Source organism: Echiichthys vipera (assembly GCF_963691815.1).
Source record: "Echiichthys vipera genome assembly, chromosome: 18".
Taxonomy (NCBI): domain Eukaryota; kingdom Metazoa; phylum Chordata; class Actinopteri; order Perciformes; family Trachinidae; genus Echiichthys; species Echiichthys vipera.
Window position 1 is genome coordinate 5,348,023 of NC_139843.1, and position 14,439 is coordinate 5,362,461.

At 41.2% G+C, this 14,439-nt stretch overlaps 2 protein-coding genes across 4 annotated transcripts in view; one reads left to right on the forward strand and one right to left on the reverse strand.

Annotated features, from left to right (window-relative positions):
- The window catches only part of LOC310961310 (LIM and SH3 domain protein 1-like), a 10,563-nt gene extending 7,620 nt beyond the window's left edge, over positions 1–2,943 (forward strand). For both annotated transcript variants that reach the window (XM_083933334.1, XM_083933335.1), the window contains 3 exons: positions 1,298–1,367; positions 1,485–1,570; positions 2,632–2,943. In XM_083933334.1, coding sequence (XP_083789460.1) covers positions 1,298–1,367; positions 1,485–1,570; positions 2,632–2,805 — 330 coding nt within the window. In that variant the 3' untranslated portion in view covers positions 2,806–2,943. The remainder of the gene's footprint in view (positions 1–1,297; positions 1,368–1,484; positions 1,571–2,631) is intronic.
- Positions 2,944–4,267: 1,324 nt separating this feature from the next.
- LOC310960681 (kelch domain-containing protein 1-like) lies at positions 4,268–13,713 on the reverse strand. Of its 2 annotated transcripts, none has more exons than XM_083932443.1 (13): positions 13,495–13,713; positions 12,170–12,240; positions 11,823–11,940; positions 10,110–10,222; positions 9,176–9,266; positions 8,956–9,054; positions 8,454–8,528; positions 8,119–8,177; positions 7,901–8,013; positions 7,375–7,447; positions 7,169–7,253; positions 6,223–6,299; positions 4,268–4,629 (listed from the first exon to the last, which is right to left on the reverse strand). In XM_083932443.1, the coding sequence occupies exons 1-13, from the start codon at positions 13,585–13,587 to the stop codon at positions 4,494–4,496; spliced, it is 1,203 nt and encodes a 400-aa protein (XP_083788569.1). In that variant the 5' UTR covers positions 13,588–13,713; the 3' UTR covers positions 4,268–4,493. The 2 variants fall into 2 exon arrangements, with proteins under 2 accessions (XP_083788569.1, XP_083788568.1); XM_083932442.1 differs by having other exon boundaries at positions 13,474–13,713.
- Between the last annotated feature and the right edge of the window lie 726 nt (positions 13,714–14,439).

A 14,439-nucleotide genomic window follows, 5' to 3' on the forward strand; every position in this document is an offset into this window, starting at 1 on the left:
GCTATTCACGCACTGTCGTCTTCATACCAAGGTTTCAGTTAAGGGACACAAAAATAAGCGGAAAGTCGAGGCACTGTCCCCTCACACACGTCCAGAGAGAGGACTTTAGATCAAACTGAAGGATCCTGCAGAGACACATTTCAGACATTTCTCCTCGTCCGCTGAGGAGCAGCTGCCCTATATGGTCAAAGTATCTCAGCTGTGGACACTCTGCTGCACACACACACACACACACAGGCACGCAGACACGCACACACACACACACACACACACAGGCACACACACACACACACACACACAGAGGCATGCAGACATACACAGGCACACACACACACACAGGCACTTGTTTTGTCTCATGGGAGCTCTGGTTGCAGAAAGGAATGACGGGTGATAAGCTGCATGTGAAAAAGACAAAACCTACAAATTTCTTTTTCCCCTGGAATTTTCCATCCTTTCTCTCTCACTCCTTTCTCCCATCTTCCCTTCCTTCCTTCACTTTCTTCCTTCTTTTCCTTCCTTTTATTCCTTCCTTCCTGCCTCACTCCTTTTTCTTTCTCTTGCTTCCTTCCTTTCTAACTTCTTTCCATCCTTCTTTCTTCTTCTCTTTCTTCCTTCCTCCATTTCCTTCTTTCTCTCTTCCTCCCTTCCTTCCCTCCTGCTTTCCTCCTTTCTTTCTCTCTTCCTTCTCTGCTGCTTTCCTCCTTTCTTTCTCTCTTCCTTCTCTCCTCCTAACTTCCTTCCTTCCTCACTCCTTTCTCTCTTTCTTCCTTCCCTCCTACCCACCTTCCTCCTTTCTTTTTCTTTCTTCCTTCCTCCTTCCTTCTTTCTCATTTCCTTCCTTCCTCACTCCTTTCTCTCATCTTCCTTTCCTTCCTTGCTCCCTCCCTTCCTGCCTCACCCCCCCCCCCTCCCCTCTTTCTTTTTTCAGTCCATCCGGTGTTATATATTTTATTTTGGTCTGTTCCCCTCCCCTCACTCTCCTCCAGACTGGTGTTTTCTCCTCCCAAGGTCTTCTGAGGACACTCGTTTCCCAGACGTTGTGTCCTCGTCTGTTAACACATTTTTTTATTTTTACATTTCATCTTTTTCTTTTAAAATAAGCTGTTTGATAAAAGTTGGTTTCTTTCTTCTCCTTTAAATCTATCAACTGTCACCTCTGCAGCAGAAATATCCTCATCGTCTCTCAGCGCCTCCTAAAATGGTCAACTCTGTCAGATCTGATGTGGTTTAAACGTGTGTGTGTGTGTGTGTGTGTGTGTGTGTGTGTGTGTGTGTGTGTGTGTGTGTGTGTGTGCAGATAAAGTACCATGAAGACTTTGAGAAGAGCAGAATTCGAAGTGACGCACCTCCTCCTGAGAATAGACAAAGTAAGAAACATCCTTACACCTTTTGAGACACGCTCCTCTAATTAACCGTGTATAACTGTGTGTGTGTGTGTGTGTGTGTGTGTGTGTGTGTGTGTGTGTGTGTGTGTGTGTGTGTAGATGAGGAACAACCATCCAACCCTGAGAGATTCAGTCAGCCGGTCGTACAGATGCGCCCTGCTGCCGTAGCACCACCTGGTGGAGGGGTAAGGATGATACAGAGACGTCCACTTTGTGGCCAAAAGTATGTGGACACCTGATCATTGTATGTGATTGTTAAACGTCCCGCTCCAGAACAATGGGCATTCATTTGTCTGTTGCTATAACAACCACCACTCTTCTGGAAATACAGGAAAGGGACAAACACAAACTTCTGTAAAATAATACAGAAATTAATTATTTAATTCATTAAAAATTATATAAAAGAGTAAAATAAATAAAATATACAATAAATAGATTTGAAGATACATTCAAAAACCTAAAATAAATAAACAAAAGGGGGAAAGTAAAGATATACATTCAAACAAATGCAAGAAAGAAGCTTATTAAAACAAAAATATCTATTTATGTAAAAGTTTATCAATTACTTAATGCCTACATTTATATATTTATTTCTTCTAAAGAGATTTTTTGGCAGTTTTTCAAGACTTTTTATTATAAAGACAGGAAACGGGGTGAGAGGGGGGGCATGCAGCAAAGAGTCGCAGGTCGGAGTTGAACCTGCGGCCGCTGCCTCGAGGACGTTTAGCCTCTTTACATGGGGCAGCTGCTCTAACCACTGTAGCACCAGCTGTCATGTACATTTATTTTTAATATAAGTTTTGGTACATTTAATGTCAAAATGTATTTATTGAGTAATTTATTTTATTTTAGGCGCTTACGTCCTCCGTACTAAGGAGGCGAATACAAGCTCAATAAAAGACTGAGATGTCCGCATACTTTGTGTATGTAACATGCTTTTGTGTATGATGCCAGACTGTTCATAGCTTTTAATCGTAATTTATTGTTCACTTTTGTTTCTCAGACTTTTATTCACATGTATTTATTGAGTTAAAGGATGTTTGCATGATCAAAGTTAATCTTTTCAGTTTAAGTTCCTGCAGAAATCAAAGTGTGTATTCATGCGTATGGTTTGAGTGTACGCCAACTCCCGGTGCAGTCGTGTCTGCACAGATTATGTTGCATGAGTGTGTGTTTAGGGAAATTCAGTTAAAACTTAATCAAACTGTTTCCACTGCGTCTCTGTGTGTTTGATGTAACTACACAGAAACGCTTCCAGGCAGTGTACAGCTACACGGCAGCAGAAGCAGATGAAGTCACTCTGCAGGAGGGCGACATGCTCTTAGACGTGGAGCAGATAGACGAAGGGTGGATGTTCGGGTGCAACCAGCGCACGGGGCAGCGAGGCCTGCTCCCTGCTAACTACGTCCGACCCGTGTGAGACCAACAGGCACCAGGCGGTCCCGAGAATCTGCCGTCACAACCGATAATCAGGCTTTTTCTTAAAACCACCTTCTGCAAATGACAATGTTTGTGATTTGCTTTTTATTTTTACAGAAATATTCTAGTAAAGAAGAAGTAACGGTGCGTACGGAAGCAAAAAGTGTGATTTATTCTTTTCTAGTGAGTTTTGGCAGGTGTTTTTTTTAGGATTAATGGGGTTTGCTAACAAAAAGACTTCATTACTTCTTTTTACAGATGATAAAACAAATTACTTTAACTTTTATTTTTAAGCCATAAAGACAGAAGAGAGCAGACTTAGGAAAACAAATCTCACTTGTCCCTCTGGGCTTCCGTAGTTGTGGTTAAATTAGATTTAGTCAGATTGAAATTTAACTTTACAAACTAAAAGTGAAAGTGTCGGTTACAGAAACTAACAAAAGAGGAAGCAAGAGAGGAAGCAATTCATAAAACGGAAGAAATATTTTACAATAAACTTAGTTTACCAAATACTTCACACGTATGCTAAGATAAATCAGGTAACATTTACTTTTTTTATGTGCAGCCCTAAAGAAACTGCTGCATTCAAGTTTTAAATCTAGAGCTGCAACATTAGTCGACTAATCATTAGTTGATTGACAAAAAAAACAAAAAAAAAACGCCAACAAGTAATTTTTCATGCAAAAATGGCAGAAAATGCTATTTTCTGCCATTCAAATATGGAGAATTCTTGTTTTTATATCATATTAAATTGAAAATGTTTGGGTTCTGGACAAAAGATTTTAAAGAAACAGAAACTATTTGATATTTTATAGACGATTAATGGAGAAAATAATCGGCAGAATAATAATTTGACATTTTCTGCAGTTGAACAACCAAATAATTCAGGAGTTGTTTTCTAAAATCACTTGTTTGATATATTGATCAAAGCACCTCAGATCGACGGTTGCCCCTGAACGTGACGCTAAAATGAACCCTTTATATTCGAATCATCATCAGTCTATTTCAATGCTCATCGCTTACATTTAATACGCTGCTTAAGAGCTGAAGAGACACCTGACGAGTGTCACAGTAATGCCATCATCAATGCTAACGCTGTTAGCTAGAGTTTGCAATTCAAATGCATCTGTGTCCTGTGCAGCCCTCGATCATATGCACTTAAACTTTGAACACTCCTGATTTAAGTAAAATAATTAAAAGTAAATATTAACTTTGTGTTAATTGTTTTAAGACTTGCTTTAAAGTCCTGCATTCACATTTTGACTTAAAATTCAAAAGTAGAGGCAACAAAATATAGTAAAAGTACAAATACAAACTACGCATTGACAGTTTTGTCAGTCATAATGTTGATTACATTCTGTATTAATCTGAATCTGTAATGTGAATTAAAAGAAAGCTATTTAATAAATGTAGTGGATTAAAAACAATAAATGAAGTATAAAGTAGCAGAAGCTCCATAACAATACCAATACCTTTATTCAGAAACAGGTTTCACATCAAATCTCTACACAGTAAAATTTGACCAAATCTAAACTGGTCTTTAAAAATAAGGCAAAAACATTTATCTTAAGTTAAAACTATGTTCTTTTTTTTTAAATCATTAAACACACAAATCAATATGACATTTTTTGTAATAACTGGCTGGCTCAGACTCTAAAAAACAAAACAAAGACGAACACACGGCCCTGTTCACGCTGAGAAAACGGGCGCGGCAACGGAGAAAAACGCCACTCGCTTCTGGATTTTGTTGTGTAGCTTTGACGGCAGCCACTTCAGAAGTTTCCCAAACTGCTCCGGGTTTCTTCCTATGAGGTCTTCACATAATCTAGAGAGGACGAGAAACAAACAAAGCTCGTTCAGATGCTCCAAAACTATTAAACTACAGTAAACTCAAGTGTCGGCCCACAGTACGACCATTAACACGTCGTTTCCACCCTCCTTGATTTCAGTGTTTGTTCCGTCTACACTGCTTCATAACGGATCCTTTCTGTCTCTGTGCACTTTGTTTACTTGGCGTCATAATTTCTGTGAAGCCTCAGCGCAATTTGTGACGTATTGGCATGCATTTAAGAGTCCTAATTGTGTGGAGGGTTTAGCACAAATACCGCACCCTGTACAGCAGTATTTTTTTTAATCTCATCTCATCTTCAGCCTCTTATCCGGGGTCGGGTCTCGGGGGCAGCAGCTTTAGCAGGGGACCCCAAACTTCCCTTTCCCGGGCCACATTAACCAGCTCTAACTGGGGGATCCTGAGGCGTTCCCAGGCCAGTGTGGAGATCTAATCTCTCCACCTGGTCCTGGGTCTTCCCCGAGGCCTCCTCCCAGCTGGACGTGCCTGGAACACCTCCCTAGGGAGGCGTCCAGGGTTCATCCTTACTAGATGATCCTGAACCACCTCAACTGGCTCCTTTCAACGCAAAGGAGCAGCGGCTCTACTCCGAGTTCCTCGCGGATGCTGAACTTCTCCCCCTCTCTCTAAGGGAGACTCCAGCCCCCCTCCTGAGGAAACACATTTCGGCCGCTTGTATCCGCGACCTCGTTCTTTCGGTCATGACCCAGATTTCATGACCACAGGTGAGGGTAGGATTGTCCGGTATTACATCGTCCGGTATTACATCGAAATGCAAGTCAAGCAACTGTTAGAATATTTTTAATCTCATCAGACCTACAAAAAGGGACCAACAGCGGGGCTTATAATAAAATGCCACGTAAAACGTTGGCTCTGCAGAAGGCAAACTGTTCATTATGCCTCGCACCAGCCTTCGCTGGCGTCTTCAAACTTGATCACGAGGTCAAAAGGTCACTTACTTTGTCCGTAACTCAAGAATTCCCACTGTCCTCAATGACGACAACATTTAACTCAAATGTCTAAGAGGATAAAATGATGACTTTTATATCCAAACGGGTCAACTTCACATCATGTTTCAGTTTAATATTCAACACCATTACTCAGAAACCAAAGGAGAGACAGTTGGTGTGGACACTGAGTTGCTGACTCTTATCTTTAATTTAAGAAGGGACCATGAATATTAATTAAGATGTCCAACGTGTAAATGTCACATTTAGCCAAACATTCTCATTTTAATCTGCAGTCCCTGGCAGGTTGGTGGCATTATAGTCTCACATAAACATGCCGCAGCCTATTTCCCAACTCTACATAACAACAACGTAAAGCTCATCAGTATAACACCATGCGAACGTGCAAACACACATATACAGAGAGTATAAATAGCTCCAAGTGTTTAAAATGTCCCTGTGGACTATGTTAAACCTGCTTAATCGTGTGTGAACGCAGACGGCATGCAAACATGCGCTCAAACGTACACAATGTGCAGCAGGAACAACAGGGTCATGTGAGGAGGCCGACTGCAGCGTAAACAACCAAACTCAGAGCCCACGGGTGGAAAGTTCAACATACCTGAAGAGGGAGTACGGCTGGGTCTGAAACACGAACACGTCTCTGCAGTGCGTTTGTGGAGCCATCACAACAGACACCTGATGAGGTTTGAACATAATGAGGACTGAGGAAATATTGGCATTTTCTACCTCTTATAAAAAAGGTGCAAAAGTATTTTTTTATGGGCTGAAAGCAGCAAAATGTGGGTGAAACTTTCTCTACGGATGTCAGAGGGTCCACCACCGCAACTGCATGAAAAGGCTATTTTGTGGTACATTCTGCCGAGGGGATTATTTCAGCAATTTCACAACGAGGCAGCATTTTTTTTTTTTTTTACAGGATTTAATTAAACACCTAAACATTTTTGACGATCCAGTCCTGTTTCTATGGAGTGCCATAAAAAAACAAGATTAAAATGTGAGGAATAATTAGTAAATATTAAAAATAAATGGAAATAAACAGGAAAAAAACAATATAAAAGAATAAGAATCTACATTTTATGTGCAGTTTACTCATTTTTGTGCTATTTATTTTTCTTTTCCCTATAAAGAAATAAAAATATAAAAATGCATCATCTTTATATTTCAACATGCATTTCTTTATTTTTTCCTTAATATATTTCCACATTTATTTTCTTATTCTCTGACAGATTTATTCTTTTTTGCAACCTTGTTCTTCCCATTTTCCTCACAGTCCTGTTTTTGTTGCATGTGAAATCATCAACACATATTATGCATGCACTTCAAACTGTGACTACTTAAATAAATCCCTTAAGCTTTCTTTATGCAACACTTGTTCTGGCTGAGCTAGAATTGGTTCATTTGACAAATGACTTAAGTTAAAAAAACATTACAGAAGGAACGAGGGGTTTAAAAGTTAAGCTGTCGCAATGTTCTACTCACCAAGACCTCATTTTCACATTAAAGTGGGGAAAAAAAGAGCTCTGATAAGTTTTCTCATCACATACCGAGTCCATGAGGATGGACATGTTGCTGTTCCCCCCGAACACGACGACATCGTTGTCATTCCCCAGACACGCTGTGTGACACACTCTGAGGAGGACCAACATTTAGGTGAATAAGAGGAACAATCGAAACTCGTTTTCAAACCATTATGAGATAAACTTCAAGAGGAAAGATACTTCAAATGAACTCTAAATGACAGATTAGGTACCTGGGCTTGTCCTTGTGTGGGTGCGTCTTCTTGCTCCACTCTTTCTTTTGCGTGTTAAACTGCCAAGCATCATCTAACAGGGGTCAATGACAAAACACAGATTAAACCACAGGGAGCTGATGTCATTTGTGTTTACAACCAAGAACTAAGAGGGTCCTTCAACCTTTGGCGCACGTATCCAAGACGGATGGATTAAGACTATTATAATAATATGCAGATAAACTGTCAGTTCAGAGGCCAGAGCCTCCGTTTGAAGTTAATATTTATAGAAACGACCAAAAAAAAGATGCAAAACAACCAAAGTGATGCAAGATAATTACAGACACAATCATGAAAGATGCAAAACGACTAGAAAAAGGACACAAAACAACCACAAAGACACAAAACAACCACAAAAATGCAAGATAATTACAAAGACAAAAAACAATTGAATAAAAATAAAATGACAATAACAAAATGGAGAATTGGAGTAAAGTTAAATGCAGATTCATTTCACAGTGGTACTTATTCTGTGGCGGACACTTACTGAGCGTTGTTCCGTCCGTGCCGAGACCTCCGTAAATGAAGAGCGTGTGACCGGACGTGGGCGTCATGGTGAACATGGAGCGCCCCAGAGGCGTACAGGACGGAGGGGTGTCACTGGTGGAAAGTAGCAGAATGCAACACACGTCAGTCCATCACAGGAACAGAGAGACATCTAAATAAATGAAAATACCGTATGAGAAAGAGTGAAGGACGGTTTACAATTTAGTCCAGGTCCAGGTCTCCAGGTCTAAGCAGAACATGTCCAACCCGGCCGTTTCCTGCACACACACAAACTCGTTTTTAAGCAACGTCCTGACACCGTTGACTCATTTAAGCACTGAGCATGCACAGTCAAAAAATGTGACCCGTTTAAAATGTCAGACACAGCCAAACTTATGCAGACACTTGAGCATCTCACCCAACCAGCCCCCGCAGGCATGTATTTAATCAAAACCACTTCTTAATAGTTCTGGCTTTGTGCCGGGGGCCTCGTCACATTGCAGAAGTGTTTACACATTTGTGGCTATGTGCCGTTTTATACCGCGCCAACTCACCACGCCACCAGAGATGAAACCTTTGTTCCCCAGAAGGGCGCTGGCATGGCAGCCTCTGGGGGCAGGAGTGGGACCCTGGACAGAACATCAAAAGCAAACCCACATACATATGGTAGATAAAAAAATATCTATACATATTTTTGTCTAAAAAGGAAATGCACAAGGGAATATGGAACAGAAAAAGTGCTAAAATACAGAAGATGGAAGCTGCCCAATTAAAAATAAAGGGGCATAAATGAATTGATGTGACATCCTTTTTAATTTGATTATTTATTTGTTTACTTTTGCATTGATTCCCCAATTAATTTATTTTATATATGTATTATTAGATATTTGTATATTTATTTTTTCTACATTTATTCATTTTAAAATATTTTATTGGGAACACAAAAATGGATGCTTAACATTACAAATTTCCCACATTTTTATATTTATGATTTTGACACCTTTTTCCTCCATACCCAACTAGCCAGCCCCACTCAAGTGCTCATGCTCCACTCACCCGAGTCTCTGGCGTGCTCCACGTAGCCGTGTGCGTGTCAAACACACTGACTTCATTGTTCCAGCCCCAGCACCTAAATAACGTGTTTCCAATTATCGCCTAAAAGACATTTAAAAAAGGGATACGAGAACAAAACAAGCAAGATGCTAAAGTTTTTCGTGCAGCAGAAATCAGTCAATGAACAGTTAAGTCATCACTGAACGATTTGTTAAATACTCACCCAGGACATCTCTTCCATGAGGAAGCTTGACGTTGATGCATTTTGCACCTCCCCTATCGTCTTACATCCATATCCACCAAAGTAGATTAATCTGCACCAGGAAAAGAACAAAGTAGTGGATTTTGAGTTCATTCACATGTAAAACTAGAAAAAAAGTGAAGTACTTTTGTGAAAATCCAAAAGAAAAATCAGATTAAATGCATGTTCCTTTCTTAGGGCGCACTCACACTGTCGTTCTGTCCCGGGCCAAAACCGTTTTTTCATCTAAAGCCTAGTACGTTTAAGCAGTGTGAGTGCACCCGTTCCGCTCATAACAGCCGACAACCCACGCCCCGCTTGAAAATGGTGGGCTTTAGCGGAGCCGTTTGTACATGTAAGAGCACGAGCGTGCGCACGTGTATGAGCACGAAGCCTACGACGTAATTTATGTGCGCCTGTTCGACATAGAAAATAGAAGGACGGACCATGGCCCATTTAACAACAACAACGGCGGTGAAAGGTTCACGTTGGTGTGATGTGGAGGTGGAGTGTTTACTGCAGATTTGGTCGGAGGAAAATATTCAAAAACAGTCGACAAGACGCACAAAAACTCCGAGGTCTACGGAAAGATCCAAGGCCCAGGTAGTGTGAGTACAAACGGGGCTGGGGCGCGGGGGGAGAGGGAGGGGGGGGACAAGTACCCTAAAGCCCGGGTCGCGGTGCGGAAGGACAGTGTGAGTGCGCCCTTATTTGCTTCAAAACACGCCTCAGTTGAATAAAACAAACCTTTGAGGCGTTAATGCTACATTTCCTCCTGCAGAGCTGTGATTTAAAATGCAAAAGGACCAGTGAAAAGTCCCTGTGTTGAAGGTGTGAACCGCTGCTGGGAAGCTCAGGTGGAGCCGTTTGTTCTCTGTAGGAAATCAAATGAGCATACACACACACACACGCTGACCTGTCTCGGTGAACCCAGCAGGAATGTTTGTTTCGGGGTGAGGGAGTCGTTCCCTTTGTGTCGGTCACTTTCTTCCACGAGCATCTCGACTCTGTGAGGTCCACGCTGTACATCTACAGACAGGAGGGTTAAAACCATCAGAGTCTCTTTATCAACAGATGAGAAATATAAAAAATGACAAATCCTTCAAAAGCTGCAGAGGCTCTGAATCGCTTAAAGAAGGCCCACGGTTAAGATGGTCTACTATTCCCTCTCAGTTTTGTTTTCAGATTCGTCTTCAAAGCTGTTCTTGTAAACCTCTGTAAAGTGTGTCTGCCTGTTTCAGACCGCCATCAAACCAGATGATCAAGCTGGATAATCAGCACTCTGGTATGAGCTTTGCAAAACTGCATTTTACTGCTACTGTAGATAACGACACACCAACCCAACTTCAAAGACAAGTGGCGATGTAGACTGGCTGTTGTGTCACCTGAGAAGTTGCACTCAAACACACCACAAAGACTACATCAGACGGCCAACTAGCATGTGTGTCTGCATCTGTAAAGTTCTACAAATATAAACATTCATAAAAGAAAGAGTCCAAATAGACCTTCTGTGCAGTTTTACAGAAGTCTTTTATAACAGTGGGGTTCTTGGGTCACAGGCACATTTATCCATTTTCAATCTTACCTGACAGGTTTGTATTCAATATCAATGTGTACTGATTCACTTAAGCCTTCTCTCACTGACCGGCTCCGCTGTAAAGTAAACATGCTCAACTGTTCGCTGACGCTCACCACCTTTAGGGGTTCGCCCTGGACTGATTCTCGTTCCATCCCTCAGATAAAACTTTTGCCTGTGTCCTTAGTACCTACATGTCTAAAACATCTTTCCTGGTGTGCCTCAGGGTTCCATCTTGGGTCCAATATTATTTGCATACATTTCTCATATCACAGTTACGCTGACGACATCTGGCTGTATGTTTTTAAACCCAGTCAGTGAGTTTACATGCAGTTTAAAAAAAAACAACAAAAAAACGATTATATTCTAACAGACCTAGAGAACTCCTTCAGTTCCTCGATTATCCGCGCATTCAGGTTACTGTCGGGTTTCTGGTCTGTGCATGCTCAGCACTCCGTGGCCATGACTTTTGACCCCCAAAAAAAATGGAGCATTACGTATTCAGTCCAGCTGTATGTTGGTGGAGCGCCAACTACTGTACCGGAGGTAGAGTTACTCCATTTTTCCAGTCAACCTCCTTTCATGGATACGTGGGGAACTTCAATAATCAAAATCATCATCATTGACGCGGTCTGACTGCCATTAAGGTCTGGATGGCTAACGACTTTTCACAGCTAAACGCAAATAATACTGGAGGTCCTCAGACAGCCAGGTTACTAACGTGGCTAAAGAATATTCTGTCTGCTGCACGATACCTTTTTTTAATCTCTCAAGTTGCTGCAGCCACTTATTTTCTACAAAATGCATCTCTAAAATGCCTTATTTTGTATCAAACAACACCACAAATTGTGCAAGAACATGTTTTCCACCCATCTTTGCTTTGATTAGAAACTTGGGGTCTCAACATAGAAAAATGATCATGCAGCAGAAAGAGGACCGAGAGTTCTTGAAGATTTTGGAAAAGCCTACAGAACAGAAGAATGTCAGGTATTCATCTTTCAGAAAAACAGCTGCTTTAACAAAAGAGACTTGTGGTCGTCCACGGGAACTCACCTGGTTCGTGTATCCAACGGGGCCGCACCCCGCAAAGATGTAGAGCGTGCTGTTAACATGAGAGCCGCAGAAGCCCGATAAGTCTGGAGGTTTATCACCGGCGATCTCCCTCCGCTCCCTGTCGCACAGAAACACAACAGGAAAATATTGTAAACAACCCAAAGTTAGATTGGGAGAAGGTTAGCACGACAATTAAGTGTCTTGGAAATTTTAGCAAACCCTCCCCCCCTTCTGCACACTTACTGTATCTTGTTTGCAGCTTTTTTTTAAAAGAACTAAACATCCATAGTGTCAAGGTGACAGTGATCATATCAACCAATGAAAAGAGAGCATTTGTCCTATCTTACCACGCCCCGCTGTCTAAATCACAGAGCCATATCTCGTCACTGGGCAACATGACGTCCTCTACAGCAACCACCTGTCAGAGAAAACAAGAGGAGATAGAGTAAACACGCTGTGCTCTTTAGCAGCTGATTAAAGCCGACAGAAAGTGGACGTGATGTTTGGTTCAAACATCCAAATCTGATGCTCCAGAATGACTCCTGTGCGTGTAGATATCAGGATGCAACGAGATACGTCTAAGAAATGTCTCCTTTGTTCAAACATGTTCCTTCTGCCACCCAGTCGAGTGTTTCTGCAGGTTCTCCAGGTCGACTGTGTTTCTCTATATGCAGATGTATAGAACGCTTCCAGTCATGAAGGTTATTATGTTTTCGTTTCAACTTCAGGGTAATTTTCAAGGTGTGAACGGGTTCATTGTGCTGCGTGTTTGTTCAGCCCACTTAGATCAGTGGCCTAAGGGTGGACAAAATACTAAGAACACCCTTCAGTAAAAATGACAGCATTCAACCAAAAATGAACATGACAACCTTCATTAAGGGTTTTTTTTAATTTTAATTAGATGCATTAGCTTTGGTTGGACGTTTCTGATTAACTACAACTTTTCCAAAGTGAAATTTAAGCACTTTTCTATCATGTCATGGTACAGTTAAAGGCTTTTCCAGCCCCAAGGCTGCGGTAAATTACATATTTATACAGCACAGAGTATACAGAGGATTTCACTTCTTCGTCACATTAAATTAGATGCAATTGTGCTAAAAAACGACCAAAAATATGTTTTGTGACAAATTAAAAAGGAAAAAAAACAGCAAAAGTTTCAAAATGTCTGTAAATAGACACTCGTTTAACTAAATAACCTCAATTTCAAGCAGTTTATTCAAAATTCAGGCGCTTTTTCAAACTAGAACTTCAACAATTAAATAAGTCATTCTTTAAAGAAACAAAAATTATTTAATTTCACCTTCTTAAATGTGAATTTTGGCTGTTTTTTCCTCCTCCATAGCAGTAAAATTAATATTTTTGAGGATTCTGGAGCATTTAAGGACCCTGGTCAACATTTTATAGACCAAACAACGAATCGATTAATCAAGAAGACGATCAAACTTGTTGTGTGCAGCCATATTGTAAACATGTGGTGTTTAAGGATTTCCATCAGCTTGTTTTTGTGCATTAAAGCGTTAAACTGTTAAATGGAGCATGCTCTTGCACAAACAACAGAGCCTTCATTTGATACAGGAGTAACCGGAGCACACATGAAGTTCCCAAAGGCCAAACAGAAACAGGTAACAGAGCCTTTCAAATGCAGATTTACCTGCTCAGGTGCATTTCTCACCTGGTAGCCTCCCCAGACATACAGCGTGTTGTTGTCTATGAACGCCGTGTGGCTGCTCCTCTCCAGCCGGCTCTCCGCTGCCGCATCCATCATCCTCACCAAACCTCTGCTTCTCCAGACTCTCTCTCAAATAAAAACAACTAAAACGGTCACCGGAGAGAAAAGGGGAGCGCTGTCAGGACCGTGTGGCGGCTCAGGGGCGCAGAGCTCCGGCTCCTGCGCAGAGGAACAGCCGACTGGATTGGAAGCTTTGCGGAACGTGTTTAACAGGCGTGTTGTCCTGATTTACTCCTCCCATTAACTCGATCCCTGCTGTTGTGCAAGTTTAATTATCCCTTTGACACCACGTTGCATTGAAGGGGGAGCCCAGTTTCACTCATTTAGGGTTTCACACATCCTTAGAATATCACACTTGGCGCCCTGAACCCTTTTATTCATTCAGTTTATTGGCTTTTTGCTTTTATAGTTAGGTTTATGCCTGTTTGTACTTTTTATTTTTACATTGTTTCTGCAGTTTGCATGTAATTAAGTGAAATATAATCAGGGCAATGTGCTCAAAATGAACTCAGACACACACACACACACATATTATATATATATATATATATATATATATATATATATGGTGACATCTAAAGAGGCCTCATCCATCACAGGTGTAACCACTTAAATGAATGAGTGCACTTCAACTTTCTTAATGACAAGGAGAAGACGTCGTCGTCATCATTAGTTGCACCTGTGCATTCTTTGTTAAAACTCCAGCCTGTTCCTCTGTGAAGGTGCATTTTTTCTTGTCATGTGCCAAAGTTCAAGCACAGGTCCACATTCTTTAAAAACACTCAGCCACGAGATCCTATCGTGTTATCATGTCCTCCGTCTGAGGTAAAACTACTGACGTTAATTCAGGTTTCAGCAGGTGAAGGGAAACAAATCAGGTAGTATCCT

What these genes read in the sequence shown, in the direction of transcription:
- LOC310960681 (XM_083932442.1), bottom strand. Translation starts at nt 13,587, where the DNA reads ATGATGGATGCGGCAGCGGAGAGCCGGCTGGAGAGGAGCAGCCACACG. An exon ending in GTTTCATCTCTGGTGGCGTG is followed by an intron (nt 8,178 to 8,453) that starts GTGAGTTGGCGC and finishes GTGTGTGTGCAG; the next exon opens with GAAACGGCCGGGTTGGACAT. An exon ending in CAGCCGTACTCCCTCTTCAG is followed by an intron (nt 4,630 to 6,222) that starts GTATGTTGAACT and finishes CGTCCTCTCTAG; the next exon opens with ATTATGTGAAGACCTCATAG.